The sequence below is a fragment of the Pantherophis guttatus genome, chromosome 4 (assembly GCF_059756535.1).
Source record: "Pantherophis guttatus breed Tessera chromosome 4, ASM5975653v1, whole genome shotgun sequence".
NCBI classification, from domain to species: Eukaryota; Metazoa; Chordata; class Lepidosauria; order Squamata; family Colubridae; genus Pantherophis; species Pantherophis guttatus.
In genome coordinates this window covers 131,860,491-131,882,463 of record NC_142066.1, presented here as the reverse complement: position 1 = coordinate 131,882,463, position 21,973 = coordinate 131,860,491, and the positions used below count along the sequence as shown (strand labels likewise).

Below are 21,973 nucleotides of genomic sequence, written 5' to 3'. Positions count from 1 at the left end.
AATATACAGTATCAAAGAAAGCACTGCATGTTTTTATCAAGAATTAGTTGAATATATAATAGTACTGAGAAGAATATTTTCCCATATAAATTGAATTCTTTGCTTTTCTTGGAATGATTTTATAGTTGAAAAAGGTATTTCTCTTATTGGAATATTTCCTATTATCTTTACTGTAATATATTACATATAATGGATTGTTTCATTTGCCAATTCTGAAATCTGGAGTATTATTCTTCCCTTTTGATTTAAAAATATGTTTGTAATCAATAAAAAGTATTTTTCAGATCAGGATTCCTCTTAATTGCCCAATCTAGATATTATGAGAAAGTGTGGTAAGAGTTAAGTAAGTTTAGTAAGAAAAAGGCAGAGATAATTTTTTTAGAGGGGAGAAAATTACCTGTTTATTTTGCTCCTGATCTTTGTACTGCCTACAAAGGGCATATCAGGGACATATGATAAGAACAAGTTACTGCTTGTTTTAGCTTTCCCAGGATTATTTTAATTTCTTTCTTACATATTTTTCCGCCCAAAGAACCAGCAGTTGGAGAGATGTAATTTTTATTTTTATTTTATTTGTCTAATTCATATAAATGGCATTCTCAGAGAACAAGTGACTCTGGTTGGTTTACCATAAATTAATTTGAAGGTGTTTTTTGTTGGTTGCTAACTTAAAAAATAATATATTAAAAGCCACGGTGGCGCGGTGGTTAGAATGCAGTACTGCAGGCCACTTCTGCTGATCACCGGCTGCCAGAAGTTTGGCAGTTAGGGTCTCACCGGCTCAAGGTTGACTCAGCCTTCCATCCTTCCGAGGTCAGTAAAATGAGGGCCCAAATTGTTGGGGGCAATATGCTGACTCTGTAAACCGCTTAGAGAGGACTGGAAAGCACTGTGAAGCGGTATATAAGTCTAAGTGCTATTGCTATTGCTATATTAGCAGTAATATTAAGTAGAACTTTAGTGACTAGTTAGAAAACCTGCCAAGAAAGTTTTCTAAATTGTAATTTTTTTAAAAAAACTGTTGCTGTAAACCATGAATATGTGTAATTACTGAGTTGGTTAATTCTGGAAAACAGAAAAAGCTACATGCATGTCCAGAAGTTTCTTAATAACTCAAAATTCATAATGTCAGTAAAATTTTCTTTTAATAATATACTTACATATTTGCTGATAGAGTAAACATCTGTTTTCAACAATCAACACTTCTCCCCATCTCTTTTCTCCAGGAAGTTTTTTGGGAACTCCAAACAGTACAAAATCATCCTCTGGAAGTTCTGTTCAATCTCCCCAGGATTTTTTGAGCTTTACAGACTCAGATCTACGTAATGACAGCTATACTCATTCTCAGCAAACTTTGTCAGCCAAAGATGTATATAAAGGAGAGATTGGAAGTCAGGAAGGTGGTTTGAATTGCTTTACTTCCTTAATTAATCTTCCTTCAACCTCAACTGTTTCCTCCCAGCCTACTATTTTTGACAGTTCACCTGGAGAATTAGGTAGTTCAAACCTTACTCCAACAGGATACAAACGTGCTCAGTCATCTGGGATAGAAGATGAAACCATAAAGGAAAAGAAACGAAAAGGAAATAAGCAATGTAAGCATGGGCCTGGTCGGCCCAAAGGAAATAAAAGTCAGGAGAATATTTCTCACCTATCAGTTTGTTCAGCCTCCCCAACATCATCAGTAGCATCTGCTGCAGGAAGCATAACAAGCTCTAATCTGCAGAAGTCTCCAACATTGCTCAGAAATGGAAGTCTACAAAGTCTCAGTGTGGGTTCCTCTCCTATTGGTTCAGGTAGGCATTTAGTATTATTTTAGAAGATACATGTTTTAATTTAGCTTTACTTCAAAGTAATAATACTTTGGTGTTTGATTCCACTCTGTTTTAAGTTACATTTTCTCGAAAACAGTTGCCTTTTTATAAATATTTAAAGGCTAAATGAGATTTTTTTTCAAGTTTTTATCTTTATTGTTGTTTACCATATGTTACATTTACTTGACATCTGTTATCCTAGTTTATTAGAGGTGAGCACTGCTTCAGTTTCAATGGGACAAATGTGCTTTGGATTACATGTGGAAACCTACAATGCATCTGCAACAATCCTATAATCTGTTTCTAGAATTGAGATCCTAGGACAGGGGTTGGCAACTTATAGCTCCGGAGCTTAATCCTCTGCTGTGGCTCTCTTCTTTCATCCTTCTGCTGCAAAGAGAAGCAGCCAACGCCGCTGCTATTGCCACCTCCATGGCCTGCTCGCTGCTCTTGCAATGCCTTGCACAGCACAATGAAATTTAGTGTGTTTCACAGTGTGGGAGACAGAGTCTCCTCCTCCATAAAGGAGCCCTTTATGATGCGGAGCCACAATGTGACCATGCCCCACTTGCCCCCGGCAATGGCCACCTTGGCTGCAGTGTGGGCCAGTGTCAGGGCAGAGAGCAGGTCATGTGTCTCTCTGAGCGACCAAGGCGCGTACAATACCAACAAAGGTCGGAAGTAGCCTCCCGCCATTTCCTGCTGCAGTAGATTGGGCAGTGAGAGACAGAGAGAGAGACAGACAGACACAGAGAGAGAGAGGGAGGGAGAGAGAGAGAAAGAGAGAGAGAGAGAGAGAGAGAGGGAGGGAGGGAGGGAGGGAGGGAGGGAGGGAGAAGGAGAAGGAGAGAAAGAAAAGCGAACAACACACCCAAGGCTGGGTGTGGCAAAAGGTGGCTGGAAGGGAGGGGTGAGGCGTGGCCTGCTGTGGCAAATAAATTAACAACTGGTTCTCTGCCCTAATGACTGGCTGGGTAGGCATGGCTGGTGGGGGTCACTTGACTGAGTGGGAGTGAGTGATGTCGAGTTGGCTACATCCACCCAGTCATACCGGTTGTTAAATTATTGGCTCTTATAAATTATTGTTTTCTTTTCTGTGGGAAACAGGTACAAATGGCTCTTTGAGTGTTTAAGGTTGCAGACCCCTGTCCTAGGAAGACAAACTGTTTCAAGGAGTTTGTAGTGTGTATTGGCGAGTGCTCCCACATGCTCCAAAGTACTGTGTCTTTTAAGATACAAATAGAAAGTAGGGCATGCAGCATTCATACAGTCAGGTCCAGAAATATTGGGACATCGACACAACATCTAACATCTTTGGCTCTATACACCACCACAATGGAGTTGGAATGGAACAAACACAATGTGCTTTAACTGCAGACTGTCAGCTTTAATTTGAAGGTATGTACATCCAATTCAGGTGAACGGTGTAGGACTTACAGCAGTTTGCATATGTGCCTCCCACTTGTTAAGGGATCAAAGGTAATGGGACAGAATAATAATCATAAATCAAACTTTCTCTTCTTAATACTTGGTTGCAAATCCTTTGCAGTCAATCACAGTCTGAAGTCTGGAATGCATAGACATCACCAGACGCTGGGTTTCATCCCTGGTGATGCTCTGCCAGGCCTCTACTGCAACTGTCTTCAGTTCCTGCTTGTTCTTGGAGCATTTTCCCTTCAGTTTTGTCTTCAGCAAGTGAAATGCATGCTCAATGGGATTCAGGTCAGGTGATTGACTTGGCCATTGCATAACATTCCACTTCTGTCCCTTCAAAAACTCTTTGGTTGCTTTTGCAGTATGCTTTGGGTCATTGTCCATCTGCACTGTGAAGCGCCGTCCAATGAGTTCTGCAGCATTTGACTGAATGTGAGCAGATAATATTGCCCGAAACACTTCAGAATTCATCCTGCTGCTTTTGTCAGCAGTCACATCATCAATAAATACAAGAGAACCAGTTCCATTGGCAGCCATACATGCCCATGCCATGACACTACCACCACCATGCTTCACTGATGAGGTGGTATGCTTAGGATCATGAGCAGTTCCTTTCCTTCTCCATACTCTTCTCTTCCCATCACTCTGGTACAAGTTGATCTTGGTCTCATCTGTCCATAGGATCTTGTTCCAGAACTGTGAAGGCTTTGTTAGATGTTGTTTGGCAAACTCTAATCTGGCCTTCCTGTTTTTGAGGCTCACCAATGGTTTACATCTTGTGGTGAACCCTCTGTATTCACTCTGGTGAAGTCTTCTCTTGATTGTTGACTTTGACACACATACACCTACCTCTTGGAGAGTGTTCTTGATCTGGCCAACTGTTGTGAAGGGTGTTTTCTTCACCAGAGAAAGAATTCTTCTGTCATCCACCACAGTTGTTTTCTGTGGTCTCCCGGGTCTTTTGGTGTTGCTGAGCTCACCGGTGCGTTCCTTCTTTTTGAGAATGTTCCAAATAGTTGTTTTGGCCACGGCTAATGTTCTTGCTATCTCTCTGATGGGTTTGTTTTGTTTCTTCAGCCTAATGATGCCTTGCTTCACTGATAGTGACAGCTCTTTGGATCTCATCTTGAGAGTTGACAGCAACAAATTCCAAATTGAAATGAAATGAACTTGAAATGAACTTTGGGCCTTTTATCTGCACATTGTAATTGGGATAATGAGGGAATATCACACACCTGGCCATGGAACAGCTGAGAAGCCAATTGTCCCATTACCTTTGGTCCCTTAACAAGTGGGAGGCACATATGCAAACTGCTGTAAGTCCTACACCGTTCACCTGAGTTGGATGTATATACCCTCAAATTAAAGCTGACAGTCTACAGTTAAAGCACATTGTGTTTGTTTCATTCCAACTCCATTGTGGTGGTGTATAGAGCCAAAGATGTTAGAATTGTGTCGATGTCCCAATATTTCTGGACCTAACTGTATGTAGTGAGGCAAGAGGAGTAGACACTTGATACTTGATACTTTCACAAATTAGTATTGACTAATTTACTGTTTTAAAATTGAAGTAATAATCATATTGATTGTGAAAGATTATCAATAGTAACACAATTACGGAGATATTAGTTTGAAATATTGCATAATTAAATTACTAATATTCTTGAACGCCTAGCATCACTTGTGATAATTTGATAATTGGAACATTTGGTGATGAGAGAGCAATCTGTTTCTGAAACAGAAATTTTTGTATACCGCTATACCTCTGGGGTGGCGCGGTGGCTCAGCAGTTAAGATGCTGGGCTTGTTACCTGGAGAGATGTGAACGCTATGCTACAGGTGAACTTCTGTTCTTGCCCCAGGTCTTGCCAACTTAGCAGTTCGAAAGCATGCAAATGCGAATAAATAAATAGGTCCCATTTCAGTGGGAAGGTAACAGCAATCTGTGAGGTCATGTTGGCCACATTACCATGGAAATGTCTTCAGACAGTGCTGTCTCAATGGCTTTGAAATGGAGATGAGCATCACCTCCTATATTGGCAATGACTAACAGAGTAAAATCCTCAGGGACTCTACATAACTTGGTTTGTTTTATATTAAAGCTATTCAAGAATGACTGAAAAGAGGGAAAACTTTTAAGTGGCTATTTACATTCTACTGTAAAGAAAAACCATAGCTAAATTAATAATAAGATCCCAGACTTGTTCAATATTTTTGTTGCATTTGTAATCATATACAGGAGCGAATTATTGAAGTTAATTTAATTAAGTGGTCCTGTCCATTCCAGGGGTGAAATGCTCCTGGTTCGGACCGGATCGCCCGATCCGGTAGCGATGGCAACAGGTGGTTCGGAGAACCGGTAGCAAAAATCCCTGCGCGCACTCCCATTCCCACCATGTCCAGCTGAGCCGCACGATCATCAGAGGCTTTATTTTTTACTTTTAAAAGCATTTTTTCTACAACCTCTTCCGAAGAAAAAATGCTTTTAAAAGTAAAAAAAAAAAGCCTCAGATGATCGCGCAGCTCAGCTGGGATCATCAGAGGCTTTTCAAAGCATTTTTTTCTTCAACCTCTTGGCCAAAGAGGTTCTGGCAACTCCCAGCTGAGTTGCCTGATCGGTAGAGAGGTATTTTTTAAAATGCCTCTCTGACGATTCCAGCTGAGTTGCCTGATTGGCAGAGGCTTTTCAAAGCATTAGAAAAAATGCTTTGAAAAGTTTAAAAAAAAAAAAAGTTGGCCACGCCCACCCAGTCACATTAACCCTCCCCAGCCACGCCCACAGAACTGGTAGTAACAAATTTTACATTTCACCCTGATCCATTCAATCTTACATTTCATATATAGGTAGTCCTCCACTTATGATTGGTTTCTTAGCAGCCATTGAAAGTTATGACGACCCTTCCCCCCAAAAAAAACCTACTTATTACTCAGTTTCAAAATTACGTCTGACGCAGTGCCCCTACGGTTGGCCTTATGACCAATTGCAGGGCTGTTACAGTGCCCCCTTCCCCTGCTTATTTCCCTCACCCATCCTCTCTTGAGGATTCCCATAGCCTTGGGCCTGCTTTCCAGGCAGGAAAAGATTATGCTATTGAGTGGCTGCATTTAAAATATTTAGAATTCTGAATATTTTTTTGATGTAATATGTGAAAGACCTCTAAGTATTTGTCATTTATTTTATATTTCTCTTAAAAATATTTCAGCTTATCTCATTTCAATTTTTTAAATAATTATTTGACATACTTTCTCAAAAGCAGATTGTGCATCAATTTCAGATATGATTTTTACATATAAAAGTTTAGAAGCAGCATTTTTAAAGGAAAAAAGTACAGAGTAATTGCAATAAGCAATAGCTATTTGAATTTCTTTCTGATGCTAGTGAAATTGTGGGTATAATGTAATTGGAAAAGCAAGAGTCTTTGTTTTGAAGCACACCATTTCCTTTTCTCTAGAAGAGGGCAGTCAACAGCATTGTGGTGTGACTTTAAAGTCACTATCCTTCCTGATTGTGCTATTTCTTCCTTAAAATTGCAACTGTTTCTCTGGTGGATGTAACAGCTTCTTTCTTAGTTTTTTTTTTTAAAGAATGACTTAAATATCCTTTGCCTTTATGTTTGAGTTGTTTCAAATTATTATTTTTCTAGTTATTTTAGCTATTACTCAAATATGTAAAATATTTCTGCTCATGGTTAATTTCAGGAAATCACTCTTTCCTGTTCTTCCTTAACAATTTTTGAGCACAGAAAGTTTTTTCGGAAAAATGCTTGTGATATTTATGTCTGTTACACTACCATTTTTCTTTATTTCCTCAGTCAGTACCTGCACAATTAGTTGCTTACAGTGAAGGAATTCAAATTTATTATCTGAAATAATCTCTTCACAAACCTAAAAACACCTGCTAACAGCAATAGTTACAATTAAAATGTCTTGAAAACAATGGATAAATGCCATAATAGTGTTCACAATATAATTTATTTATACTTTTCAGGCATAAAGAATTATTTTTCTTTCAGAGATCTTACATACAAACATGTAGCTATGGTGGCGCAGTGGTTAGAATGCAGTAATGCAGGCTACTACTGATTGCCTGCAATTTGGCAGTTCAAATCTCACCATGCTCAAGGTTGACAGCCTTCCATCCTTCCGAGGTCGGTAAAATGAGGACCCAGATTGTTGGGGGTAATATGCTGACTCTGTAAACCCCTTAGAGAGGGCTATGAAGCAGTATGTAGGTCTTAAGTGCTATTGCTAGGCATGGATATGGTATATACATCCAAAATTGCATCAAAACCCCACTTATAACTAGGGATGCATTTTTGATTTTAATACATTCTGGGAAAGTAATCTAGTTTACTGTTCTTTGATGGCTTTATTTTTTAGCAAATGTAGACATTTTCAGAAACTGCAGCTCCTGTAAGTGAAAGCATGAAAATTGACTAGGAATATTTATTTAATATCTTGTTTCTGAAGATGTACTTTTTTTAAAACAACAACTTTTTGAATTGATTTGACTGAGAATGACTGGCTCAAAATCATATAGTGAGCTTCTGTGGATGAGCAGATTTAAATGGGCTTCTGTGGTTCCATTCTATCTTTTTAACCATTGTACCACTCAACTAATACTAATACTAATATCAATATTAAAATAATTTCTTTTATTCTATTCAAGTAATGGCTTTTATTTTTAATATCTATATCTTTGGGATACAATTTAGGAAGCTTTTTTATCATTACAAGTCCCTTTCTGTATAGTAAGGAACTATCCACTGTCTAATTCAAATCTACTCTTTCTCAAATGATTTCTACCAAGTAGCCTTTTTGCCATTGGCATTTAAAGTACTTACTGATTGTAGTAATCAAGCAGTTAATCTTTACATCTTTATTGTGCTAGAATTTATTTTATAGTTTTGTTTTTATCATCAGGAACTGTTATGGATTTGACAGATCAAAACATGTATAAACTTAAAATGTTACATTTTTGTTGAATGCTTTCTAAGAAAACAAAAAATTAGGACTGTCTGGAAATCAATCATTTTTGGACATCTGGAAATGATTTACCACAGACAGCATTTGTGGTACCTCATTTGCAAGATAGCAACCAGCAATTAACTATTAAAAAATTGTTTAAAGTTTCCAAGAAAGAAAAAAAGTGGTTCATATAGAAAAAAATAAGTTTAAATTTAAATATTTATGATACTGTAGAGTATCTGCTATGGATAATTATTGATAAGAGCATTTGAAACAATATATATAAGAGTAAAAAGGGCCGGATCTCCAGCAATTTGAGGAAGTTTTATAGAATATACATATGTATGTATGTATGTAAGTTTTCACGGGTATATATGTGTGTACAGTTAATATTTCGGGTTTCTTCCCGTGTAATTGTGAACATATCCCTAAAAGGGTAGAAGCGACGTTTCGACAGAATCTCATCTGCCATCATCAGGCTCACATAAGCCTGATGATGGCAGATGAGATTCTGTCGAAACGTCGCTTCTACCCTTTTAGGGATATGTTCACAATTACACGGGAAGAAACCCGAAATATTAACTGTACACACAAATATAGCAGTAACATCATGCATTTTTCACTTGAATAATTTATATTTTCTAATAATCTGCAAAACATAGACATAGACTGCATTTCAAATTTTAGTGTCAGATACTTCTTTCTCAATATGGTTGCCAAATTTATTTCACATTTGCTTTTCCCCAGACTCTGCATTCTAATACAAGACAACTCATGGTTAAACTGTGGAGTCCTTAGTTTTTTCTGAGCTTTGTTTTTTGCTTGTAGATGTTTCATTACCCAATTAGGTAGCATCATCAGTGCTAGCAACAGTAAGATTCCCTCCCTATTTATATAAAGTAGCTTACTCTGCCATTCTTGGTGGGAGCATTGTTTTCTTCTTGGTAGTTCCCTGATTAGGGTATTGTTTTCTACTTGATTGTTTGTCTAATGTTAAGCCCCATATATGAGCTTGTGGCTATACAAATGTTGTAAAATTGGCATGATTTAATATTTGAACTACTTTTGTTAATGATCAGTTTATAGTGAAGCTATAATAATTAAAATAACTGTGAAAAGGAGAAAGAATTGTGATTGTTATTTATTTATTTAGAAAATTTATATGGCTGCTTAACTCACTCACAGTGATTCTAGGGAACCAGCAGAAATAAAATCCCAAAACAAAAACCCTACTGCACTGGCGATAAAAATCGAACCAACCACTTGATGGACTTTGTACCACTCTGGAGTCTCCAGACCACTGGCAAAACCATGTCTTCAGTGCCTTTCGAAAAAGTGTCACGGTGAGGGACCAGTCTTATTTCCACAGGGATGATGTTCCACAGGGACCAAGCCACCATGGAGAAGGTCTTTTTTCTTACCAAATGAACCTCCTTAAGACAAGGGCCCCATAACATATAATGCTTCCCTTCTCTAGTGGATCAGGTACATGTAGTTGGGAAAAGACAGTCTTTCAAATAACATGGTTCTAAAAGATAAGTGGTTGTGTTCATAGTGCCCTGGATCATGTCCACTTTCTCAAGAGCAACAGATTGTGGCTGATGACATATTGACATTGAAGCCTATATAGGCAGGCGGCATGTCATTATTTAAGACACATGAAAAAACATTTTTCAGTCTGCGTATACAGATGCAGAAAGCTTTTAATAATCCAGCTAAATGTGGAATGATGATTGGTGACAATACCATGTCTTAAAAAGCTAATCTATATTTGTAAACTAGATTGTTAAGTAGCCAATGTGTAGATTAGGATGTTGAACCAAGTAGGGATGATTGAGATTCAAACTCATCTCCATGGAAACTCGCTGTGTGATGTTTGGACCAGTCACTCTCTCAGCCCAATTTATTTTAGAAGAACATTTTTGTGGGGAAAAATATATAGTAGCTTACTTGTTCCCAAACAAAAGGAGGATATAAACAATTTAAGAAAAAAAATCAAATTGCATATTATTGAATGCAGAGTGGATAATCCATCAAATTATATATTAATATTATCACTTCATTCACAATTAAGCCATGTGCTTACAGTAAATGTACTAGGATATTCTTAAAATATCAATATTAAATAGGTCAATGACTTTACTTACATATATATATATATATATATATATATATATATATATATATATATATATATATATATATATACACACACACACACACACACACACACACACACACACACACACACACACACACACACATGCCATGGTGGTTATGAACACATCTGACTACCAAACCAAATTAACCAACCTACTCCAAGACTCCATATACAAACCCCTAAACACAGACCCCACCACCTACCTGGAAAAAACCACCAGATCCAAAATAAAAGCCTCCTCCATCAGCGAAGATTTTCAGCAAAGAATCATTCCCAGAGAGAAATCATCCAGATGCCCTAAGCTTTATGGTCTCCCCAAGATACACAAAGAAGGAACCCCACTTAGACCCATAGTCAGCTCCATAGGCTCACCTCTACAAAACCTAGCCAAATTTCTCGCCAAACAACTACACCCCTATGCAGAATCCATCACCTCATACGTAAAAAACTCATTCCAGTTCATAGACATCATAAAGCAACAAAACTTACAGCCCAGTGACTTACTCGTGAGCTTCGATGTCATATCCCTCTTCACCCAAGTACCAATCAAAGAAGCCTTGACAGTTATCCAAAACAAATATAACCCCCCCAAGCACATCTTAGATCTGACCAACCACTGCCTATCCAACACATACTTCATCTATAATGGACAGAAATACAAACAAACAGAAGGAGCACCCATGGGATCACCCCTCTCACCTGTCATTGCCAACCTCTATATGGAATACTTTGAAACCCAAACTCTAGAAAAATCCGATCACAAACCCAAACTCTGGCTCAGATATGTGGACGACACCTTCATAATCTGGCCACATGGGAAAGAAAAACTGGACAACTTCCTCACACACCTCAACAGCCTACACCCCAAAATACAGTTCACCATGGAAACAGAAGCTAACAACCAACTTCCCTTCCTGGATGTCTTAGTCTACAGAAAATCCAATGGCTCCCTAGGACACACTATCTACCAGAAGAAAACACACACAAACCGCTATCTGCACGCACTCTCACACCACCACCCTGCCCAGATCAACTCTGTAGCCAAGACACTCATTTCCAGAACAAAACGCTTAGCTGACGAACAACACCTAAAAACCGAACTACACACCCTCACTAACGTACTAACATCTAATGGATTCCAAAGAAATAAGATCACCAACCTAATCCAAAAAGAAACCCCCACTAAAATCCAAGACAGAGAACAAGAAAACGGCAAAGCCCTCCTCCCATACATAAAAGGCACCACAGACAGAATAAGCAAAATCCTCCACAAACATAACATCAAGACAGCATTCTGCACAAACCGAAAAATATCCACCATCCTAAGGAACCCCAAAGACAAAATTGAGTTAGAAAATCAAGGAGTATATGAAATCCCATGCACCGCCTGCCCCACCACATACATCGGACAAACCAACAGACGAATAAGTGCACGCATAGAAGAACACAAGAACTCAGTCAGAAAAGAGGAACCAACTTCTTCCCTGGTCCAACACCTTAAAGCCACAGGACATGATATTGACTTTAAAAAGACCAGAACTATCGCCAAAACTGAACATTTTAACAACAGAATAATCAGAGAAGCCATCGAGATAGAAAAACGCCCACACAGCATGAACAAACGGGACGATACCTTCCGCCTACCAGCCATTTGGAAACCCGCCCTTATTGACAAACGAGTCCCTTACACAACGAATGACACCAGACCCACACTCACGAGAGCCACACAGGATGTCACCACCACACATCCACGCAGAAAGCAGACTCTAACCCACACTGATAATGAGCCACGACCAAGGACCAGAAGCCAGACCGCAGCTGCATTATTAGCCACTTTAAACCCCTCCAATCCATACATGAAGCAGACTGACACCCACCATGAAGAGCTCGCACGGCCACAAACACGAAGCCAAACAACAACAACGCAGCTCACCAGCTCAAATCCCCCTGCAACTCAGACTAAGCTGAGCACAACCAAGCCCCCACCCAAACAGAACACACTCCCAGCCAATCAGAGCACAACCAACCCCCCATCCAATCAGAGCAGAGCCAAGCCCCTAACCAATCAGAACACACCTCCACCCAATCAGAACACAGCCAAGTTCTCACCCAATCAGCTCACCCCCCCACTAGCAGTTAAAAGGAAGAGACAGCTGCGATCTCACATTGCTCCTGGAAGCACGAAGCCGAGAACACCAGCCTGAAGATGACGAATGAGACTTCGTCGAAACGTCGCCAAGACACTTCCAATTTTATGTGGGAGAAGACCCGAATAACCAAAGACCTACATACAAACACCCGCGAAAACCTGAGAAAACATATATATACATATACATACATACATACATACATACATACATACATACATACATACATACATTTTACAAAAAGAGGTAAAATACATATAATTTCCAACTGGCCATCATTATAGGTACAGCTATAAAAAACAATTGTCAAATAGCAGCAAAAAGTAGTATTTTTATTAATTACATTTATATTCCATATATGTATTCTTTTTCTGAAGTGTAGTTTTACTATCAATTTTTATTTTCTTAATTCAAGCTTCTTTGTAGAATATGGTGATTAGTTCTTAGAATATCTACGTATTAATTACATCCAAAAAATGTCCCTTCATCATTTCTGATTGAAGATCCGTCTGTTTTCTTGATTACCTGTATTTGAAATCAATCCATTGTACAGAATCATTTGTTGAAGATCTTGAAAAAGTTTTTATGGCTGGCTGGGCAAGTTTAATAGAAGTTACTTTTCTACTTTAGATATAGGTTTCTGCATTCTATACTGCTGGATTAGCAACCTATAGTAGTTTTTTTTTTTACTTCTTATTGGACTGGACATTATCAATTTTAGACATTGTTGTTTCAGTTATGTTTATGTTTTGATTGTGAATTAGTTAGAATTTTAGGTCTTTTTTTTGTAATTAACCATTCTTAGTCCAGGGATTCTCAGATGAAATCTGAGTAAAACTATTATATCATATTCTAGCAGGCCTTTCACTTTTCAGAAAGTGCACCCACATTGCCTGGAAAAACTAATTGTTGGCTTATCTAAGCAACAATTAGCACAATCTGGCTGTGATCCAGTTTTGTGAACACCTAGCCATGTTTGCACATTCGTTTATTCAAACATATATTAGGTAAAATATCAACTTTAGTGCTTGTACTTGAGCAAGTATCTGTATTTTAATCGGCAACCAAAGTTAAGTATAATGTCTTATTTATATCAATATATTGATAGAAACAAAGAGATGCCTAAATTTGGAGCAAGAGTAAATTCAGAAAGTTAAATTTGGTATCCTGTTACAGTAGATCTGATTTATATCCAATTAATTTAACTCAATTTACATATAATTGAAGTCTCAATTGAATGATTTAAGATATTCATTCGTTAGGAAGATTCTGTAATCTTTTCTAGTAAAAATGTATTTTTGTTGTTTGATGTAGTCTGAATATTACTCTGCAATACTCAGAGAAAGATATTCACTATTAAGATGTGTGTGTATGTCTCCATTATTTTTCAAATTAATTCTAATTAAAAATTGAAAATTATTGCACATTTATTAATTCATGAGGAGCTAAAGCATCTCCACTTCAGTAATGCCATTTTTCAACATTTTGAAAAACACTTTTAGCAGATGTGTCAGGAAAATAACTCACTAGTTTTTAATACATTTAATAAGAAAGGTGACTGCCTTGCCTTAATTAAAAATGGATGTGCTTGGTTTTGATTGCTGAATTTACATAATTTCCAGTAATTCACTCCTTATTTTTTTTAAAAAAATACCATCATCAAACATATAACTTGGCTGAATATCCTAATTGTTCTGAAATATATTGTAAATGATGTCACAGGTACTGTTTTGATGGAGGTCTATGTGATACCTGATTCTTTCCCATCAAGGATTGTTTACCGAAGTTTTGTCTCCTGTTAGTTTTATAACCATGACATTCTTAACTAATCCAATCATCAGCCTAATTCTGATGGAAACTAAGGCACCACACAATTGGGTCAAAAAGCATCATTGCAAGTGTTAGGAAATCTTTAGGACATTTTTGCTTTCTCCATTTAAATTTGGCCATTTAAATAACAGTAAGGAAAACTTAGCTTTACACCTAATCACTGTTTGGGATATGTGTCCATTGTTACAAACCTTTGCATGCGGCTATTTTGATTGCTTTTTCTCTTGAGCTTAAGAATTGGGTATGCATTATGGATCAACTGATCAGACAGAGAGGTTCCCACGAGATAGCGAACAGAATTAACCCTATGTAACTGTTTGTAGTTATATTTCCTCTCCCGATGGATAGTTGCCTAGGTCAACTGAGCTTTCCTTGATGTGTCCAACAAAAAGGCCATTGTAAATTTTGGTCCTGATACTAATCTATTCCATCAGACATTTTGTTGGAAGGTTTGATGTGTCCTCCACATCCCACACTTTCTTCATATCTTGTGAAATACTTTGCAACACCTACTATACTAACTTTGTTTTTTTGCAGCAAAATAGTATTCCATGTGTACATATTAATTTGAGAATTCCTTCACTTTTGAGTTATGTTTGGCATTATCTATGCCTATTCCTGTAAGATAGAGAATTAGTTTGCAGTTTGGGGCTGATCTTTCAGTATTATTTAATAATAATATTTATGGATCACTGCTATCATAATTAGTAGATGTTGATGAAAAATTAGATATGGGAGACAGCCATCAGAATTTGGATAGAGTCACCCAAAGAAAAGAAATAGATGTAATCATTCCACATTTTTACTTGTTCAGAATTATTGACTGAATACATTAACAGAAGTGAAATAGTGGTTGCTGATTTAATCATAATGAAATAATGGAACAGTTGTATGTTTGTGAACTGTATAAATGTTCAGAAGAAACAGTTTGTAAGGAAGAAAGAGTATAACAATGTAAAACTGTTTATAATGTGATGATCAGGCATGCAATCTTAAATTTCTTGTAATTATGCTTTATTTGAACAAGGAGCTTTTGGTTAGTTTCCTTGCACCATTTGCATTTTGCATAGTTTCCTGTTTTACCCACTGGTATAGAAAATTGATTTCCATATACAATCTCTTTTACTGTCTACTGACATGATTAGTTTGAATCAATAAACTGTGCACTTCAGGATCAGAAATATAGTAAGTTTGTAGTTTTGTTTTGTGTTCCCTTTTTATTTCAGTTTCAGATTCATTTAATTCCAAAGAAATCCCATCATCAATGTATTACATTTTTTCTGAATATTTTCCTGAACAGTTTACAGCAGGGCAAAGCTTTAGTTTACAATAGTTATCAATCTTGCCCACCCCCACCCCAAAGCTTGTTATAACTGTTTTATTTGTTTTTAAATAAATTGCTTAGAGGCATGATGTTTTTTAGCTCCAATTTCTGTAACAATTTAGTTCATATGTGTTTTCCTCTTTCTTTTAACAGGCATTTATAGCAGTAATGAAGTAGCAGTATCTTTTCCAAATGTAGTCTCTGGCTCAGGATCTAGCACTCCTGTTTCCAGTTCACATTTACCTCAACAGTCTTCTAGTCATGTGCAGCAAGTGGGAACTTTGTCTTCTACACCTTCTGTAACTACAGCTGTTGCTGCAACTCAAGTAGGTTGTTAAAAGTATTTGATAGTCAATATTGGTGTGATAAATGGGGCATACTGGCATTTTGCATATGCTTTTTCAGACATGTATCTAAAGAAAGAATAAACTGTACATGTATCTTTCGTTTCTTTTAATGTGTTATGGAGAAAACCAGACTAACTTCTAATTTTTCCACTTTTGACTAATTCCACAAATGGATTTAATGTTCAGAATCTGCACACTATAAAGTTAGATATTTTTTAAAAATAGATTTTCTGTTTTGGTATTCTATTTGTTCTTCTGCTAGCTATATCTGCTTAGCAGTTATGGTCAATGCCAGGATTTATTCATTATATTAAACTAAATTTGTTTGTTTGGTTGTGACTTAACATGGTATGTTAGCCCAGTCAATTGTCAGTCTGTATTTAACAGACTGTATGGTTAAACAGTGTTTACATTGTATTTGTAAACCCAGCTAATGAATATATTTGAAAATCTTCAGTGAATTGTAGTTAGTAATTACTATTAATTACTTAGAGTCTTACTTTGGCATATCTAATGTGCATAATAATTTGGTGAATGTATCTTTAAATTTGTAAGCAGATTTGAAAGCCAGTGAAGTTGCTATGATTTTTTTTAATGTAATTGCTTGCTAAATAATATATTACAATTGTAGCAGAAATGCTGTAATGTGATATGAAAACTAGTATATTAATCATAACAGTAACAGTATAAAGGCAAACTAACAAATATTTATATATAAATACAGCTAAATAAATACCTGAGGTAGTAGCAAACAAACTATTTCTTTATTTAAACTATTTTACTACATGGATATTTTTACTTATAGAAATTATTCATGGTCTCTTTCAAAAAATAATGAAGACAACTCATGCTTAATTATAATAGCTTCGTTAGTTATTCACCTATAGACCTAATAAAGCTAAATTGCATCTTAGTTTTATTTCAGGAAAGTTCCTTACTACATTAACCTTTTAACCACTAAAAATTAGGTGAAAAACTTCTGATCTTTTGTCATCATAACTACTCCAGGAGTCATTTTTATAAATGAGGAATTCTCAAAAGGCAAAATTCTTTGTTTTAAACATAAAATATCCTACTAGGTTACTAGGATTGAAAGAAACTTTTGAACTTCAACATTCAAGTGAAATGCTATACTTAATGGTTCAAAATAAGTCCCATTGATTACAGTAGATCTTGGTAAATCTGCATAGCATTAAAGTCTGTTAATCCTTTAAGAACCTTTCATAAATTCTAGCTTTACAGGTGAGATACATTGAAATATTTACTGAAGCTTTCATTTAATGCCCATGGTAAGTAGTGTCATCATTAAAACAAAACTCTGCAATAATTTATTTTTAAGTAAAAATATAATTTCTTCAGGCATATAGTTTTCTTTCTAAGAAATAAAGTATTGAGAAAGTATCTTAAACTAATTTTTCAATTATATGGGTAGTCCTCAACTTAAAACAGTTCATTTAGTGCCAGTTCAAAGTTACAACAGCAGTGAAAAAAAAGACTTGTCATTGTTTTTCACACTTAGGGCCATTTCAACATCCCCATGGTCATGTGATCAGAATCCAGATGCTTGGCAACTGATTCATATTTATGATGGTTGTAGGGTCCCAGGTCATGTGATCCCCTTTTACAATCTTCTCAGCAAAATCATGGGGAACCCAGATTCATGTAATTGTGTTACTAATTTAAAAACTGCAGTGATTCACTTAACAACTGTGGCAAGAAAGGTCGTAAATGGGGCTCAATTGTCATAAATCGAGGACTACTTGCATATGTGATTATATAATAGTGCTTTCAATTGTATATTTCTACTTTTGAATTCACTCTAGTATTCTCTATGCACACATACATTTACTGTAATTGCTTTGAATATCTGGAATTTAGTTAGATGATATAATATATCGATAGCTTGTATTTTACTTATGTGCTAAATTGGATAAATACATTTTAAGAAAGGCATTAGTATCTTTTTAACCTCATTATTCCAAAGAAAGAGAATAATAGGTGGCACATATTGCATAATAGTTGCTCATTATTTGTTCCTTTAATGCTTCTGAAAAAGTGGATGTTAGATTTTTGACAAGTTGTTTGTGTAATGCTAATGGTGTAATCGGTTGTACATTTACCTGAAAATAAACTCCATAGAAAAGCAAACAGGAAGTAATGAATGTTAACGTATTAGCATGTTTATTGCTGTAGTTTAGTTTTACAATTAATATCTTAAATATTTTGTTTATTTTTCTGTTCTAGCTCCTTTTCCACACATATATTCCTAAAATGAAAGTGTTATATCCCATTTTATATGTTAATACTGTGTGGCTTTGCCTTCTCTTTTATCTTCAGTACCACTTTTTTATTCTTAAAATATATTTCATTTGTTGCATATTAGATAGCTTTCCTTTCCTTTTTGAAAAAGAGAAAGCTACCAATGTTGTTGTCTAAATTGTGCTGTTTATATACTGTGATTTATTTTTATATTTTCCATATTTAAGGAAAATTTTCCATATATGGAAAATTCCATATTTTCCACATTCTTTTAATTCCTAGAGTTCCATTCTTCCTAAGGTGAAGAGGAAAAGTTCAAATAAGCATACTAAGTATACAAGTTGTTTTCATTAAATTGTTTAAGTTGCAATTTGCAGTTGTTTGACTCCAGACATGTTCTTTTCCAAGACATGCTGTTTCAGTTCCCCTTCCCCAATAATAAATCAATGCTCCATGGTTACTGAAAATTGTTAAACTTCACTGGACTATTTTGGGATATTTTCTAAAAGCCTTTTTTGATATTTCTGGAAAGCTTAGTATTTCCTTGAGTATGGTAATACTTTTGTACTCTGCTGGGTTGTTTGACTATATGAGGACCAGTAAATGAAACAAACTTGCTGCTGAAAGATGTGAGTGTAGAGTCATAATTATTTATAATATTTTTCAGTAATTTATTTTTAAGTAAATACCTGTGAAATATGTTCAAGTCTGTTTATATTATGTAGAACTGTCACTCATCCAAGGCATACAGTTCTGTTTATTTCCATAGTTTTGAATCAGTGTTATCGTGTTTTCCCTTTTTTTAACCTATTTATATAGCAATTTCTTTTTCCCCTTTTTGAGTTTCTGTAGAATTCAAATTATGTGAAGTCCTGCCTTCCTGCTTTTTAAAAAAAATAGCAATAGCATGTAGACTTACATACTGCTTCACAGGGCTTTACAGACATCTCTAAGCAGTTTACAGAGTCAGCATATTACCCCCAACAATCTGAGTCTTCATTTTACCTGCCTTGAAAGGATGGAAGGCTGAGTTAACCTTGAGCCGATGAGGATTGAATTCCCGACAGTGTGCTGAATTAGCCTGAAATACTGCATTGTAACCACTGCACCACCATGGCTCCTCCAATTAATACTAATTGTTTTTTTTTTTTAGCAGAGCCCTTTTTTCCATCAGAATAAATCCAATTTTTTTAAAGTATGAATTATCTGAGACCATTTATTTAAAAGTGGGTTGGGAAATGACCATCTCTCATCCATAATTTTGGATCCAGGCATAGTCCCAAATAAAGTATATGGATTTCCTATATCTACATTCCAGGAATTACATTATTACATTACCGGAGAAGAAATTGTAATTAGCAGTCATGTATTATCATAGAGGTTTATTATTCTGGAAATGCAGCAAGAAGCTAGTAAATCCAAATTTATCAGAAAGGCTAGAATGTCTAACTATTTACCTAGCTGTAAAGGCACTGAATTCATGGGGATTTGCTTCTCAGTAGATAATTAAAACTGTGCAACAGGAAAGCGTCTCTTTGGAGAACAATATTCACAGATTAACCACAGTGGATATTTACAATATTTGGATAACAATTCTGTTTTTCAAATGTTAACTATAATGAGACATAATGCAAACATGGTCTTAGTATTTTTCCTGAAAATAGGAATAGACTAACAGTACTACTGTATGTAACTTATATTGGAAAGTTAACTATCCACAGCAGTTCTATGCACAAAGTATGTATAGAGAATTGTGGGAGAATTGTTATATCAAGTCCTGAACTTTGTCCTGAATTTGTTTTTTGAAAAGTGGTATTGTATTTGTAACATTCCAGAGTGACCCCTGCTGGCAGGTAGTATTAAAACAGTGATATCTAATTAAATTTTCCTCTTTCTGTTAACACAAGGTTTCCTAAATGATCACATATTTACTGATATCAACAGTAACTTACGTTTATATTTCTGTGTAAATTTACCCAGCAAATAGTAAAATGTTTCTATGATCACCTTTATATAAAATGTAATTTCATAATGTCTCATTTGAATATCTGTTACTAGGTAAAATTAAGCAAAATCTCTTTTTTGAGTTCATTAATTTGACTATAAATTCTGTGGTAAATTAGATTCTGTGGTAAAGAGTAGAATTAATAACCAAAATGGAAATTTCAAACAAACTTGTGATTTCACTATAAGAAGAAAAGAATCATAGCTACTTGTGATAATGATCCTTGGTTCAGTTAAAATGTTTGCTGCTCAATAATCTGATTTCAGTAATATACGCCTCCTTATAAATATAATTCAGTAAGTCTGCTAAAGAGTTGTGTAATCTTTTGCACACCACTGCATGCTGAGACAGCTGCATCAGGGCTTCAGTCCGCCAGTAAATGGTTTCTGCCTTCAAGCTGAAGCTTATTTAGTCGGGCTTATCTGATGCTGCTGTAGCAACCATCAGTCTCCAGGCAACTGAGGCACATTGACCTCTCTGATGAACTGAGAGAAGCACTACTTCAGTTTAGCTTCCTAAGACAATTACTGGTGGTGAATTTATATATATGTTCATAAATCCGTGTGTAGATACACACATACAGTTCATAACACATTATGCACATATGTGGCTGTATTCTCTGAAAGGATGCTAAGGTAATAAATTTAAGAACACCTTAAGCTAGCACAAAATCTTTTATAGGATAAAAGTCTGATTAATCTTTAAGTAATGTGCAATTATATTCATATTTCATATTTTTTCATATTTTTAAAGAAAATTTTAAAAGGTTTTGTTTTAAAAGTTGCCTAGTAAAATTACAACATGTTCAAGACCGGGTAATAAAGCAATAACCGTGCTGAGATTTAGAGTTCTTCCATGTAATTAAAAATTAAATTGTTTGCCCTTAATTTTATGTTTTATCCTTTAGAGGACAGTGATAGATATTCATTTCTTTATACGTGCTGTTACTATCTTGGCTTTTAACTGTTGGGTGTTAATATTTTTGTTTTTAAATCAATATTAATGCGTTTAATTTGACAGGGATTTTATAGTATCAGATAGTTTATACTTCTTATGTTTGGCTATGCACATTAAAAATATCTATCGCATAAAACATGTGCCCGACAAAAATATGTCTAAGCAATTTTGTGTTTTTGTAAAAAATGATGTAGTCCTTTTAAGTTTAAATGGGGCTTCAAAAGTACTGAAATAGAATGTAATGGCTTGTCAGTTTATTTTAGTTGCATCTTTATTTCAATTGCATCTAATATTCTTGAAAATTAGTAATAAAAATGAACAACACAATTTGAAATTATGTCCTTCCTCTAGATCTTCTGATTTGGGTGGTTGCCATGGGCCCTCTAAAGGTGGAAAGACACATCTGTCTTGGCAGCCTGTAATGTGTCCTCAGAAAATTCTGTGGTGTAGATTTATGACTAGCAGAGTTTCCCTTGGTAATAGACTTTGAAATGTGGCATTCCAGGGTCAGGAAGTTGGAGGTGGTCCTATATCTGATAGAGTGGCATAGGTATTTAATTAAATCCATGGGGAAAGAAAAGGGGGAAAAATCCCTGGAGAAGAAAAAAAAACTAGATGCTCCACCCTAACACCTGGGGTTAATTTTATAAATGGCAGATGAATAGTCACTTAATCCTTCCCATCCTCACACCCACACAAATTACTCTTAGGAATGCTTTTTTGGACA

The 21,973-nt window shown here is 35.8% G+C and overlaps 1 protein-coding gene across 19 annotated transcripts in view; it reads left to right on the top strand.

The window, feature by feature from the left end:
* Positions 1–21,973, top strand: part of MLLT10 (MLLT10 histone lysine methyltransferase DOT1L cofactor) — a 186,990-nt gene that overhangs the window by 135,110 nt on the left and 29,907 nt on the right. For all 19 annotated transcript variants that reach the window (XM_087892828.1, XM_087892821.1, XM_087892818.1 and 16 more), the window contains 2 exons: positions 1,227–1,796; positions 15,832–16,004. In XM_087892828.1, coding sequence (XP_087748954.1) covers positions 1,227–1,796; positions 15,832–16,004 — 743 coding nt within the window. The remainder of the gene's footprint in view (positions 1–1,226; positions 1,797–15,831; positions 16,005–21,973) is intronic.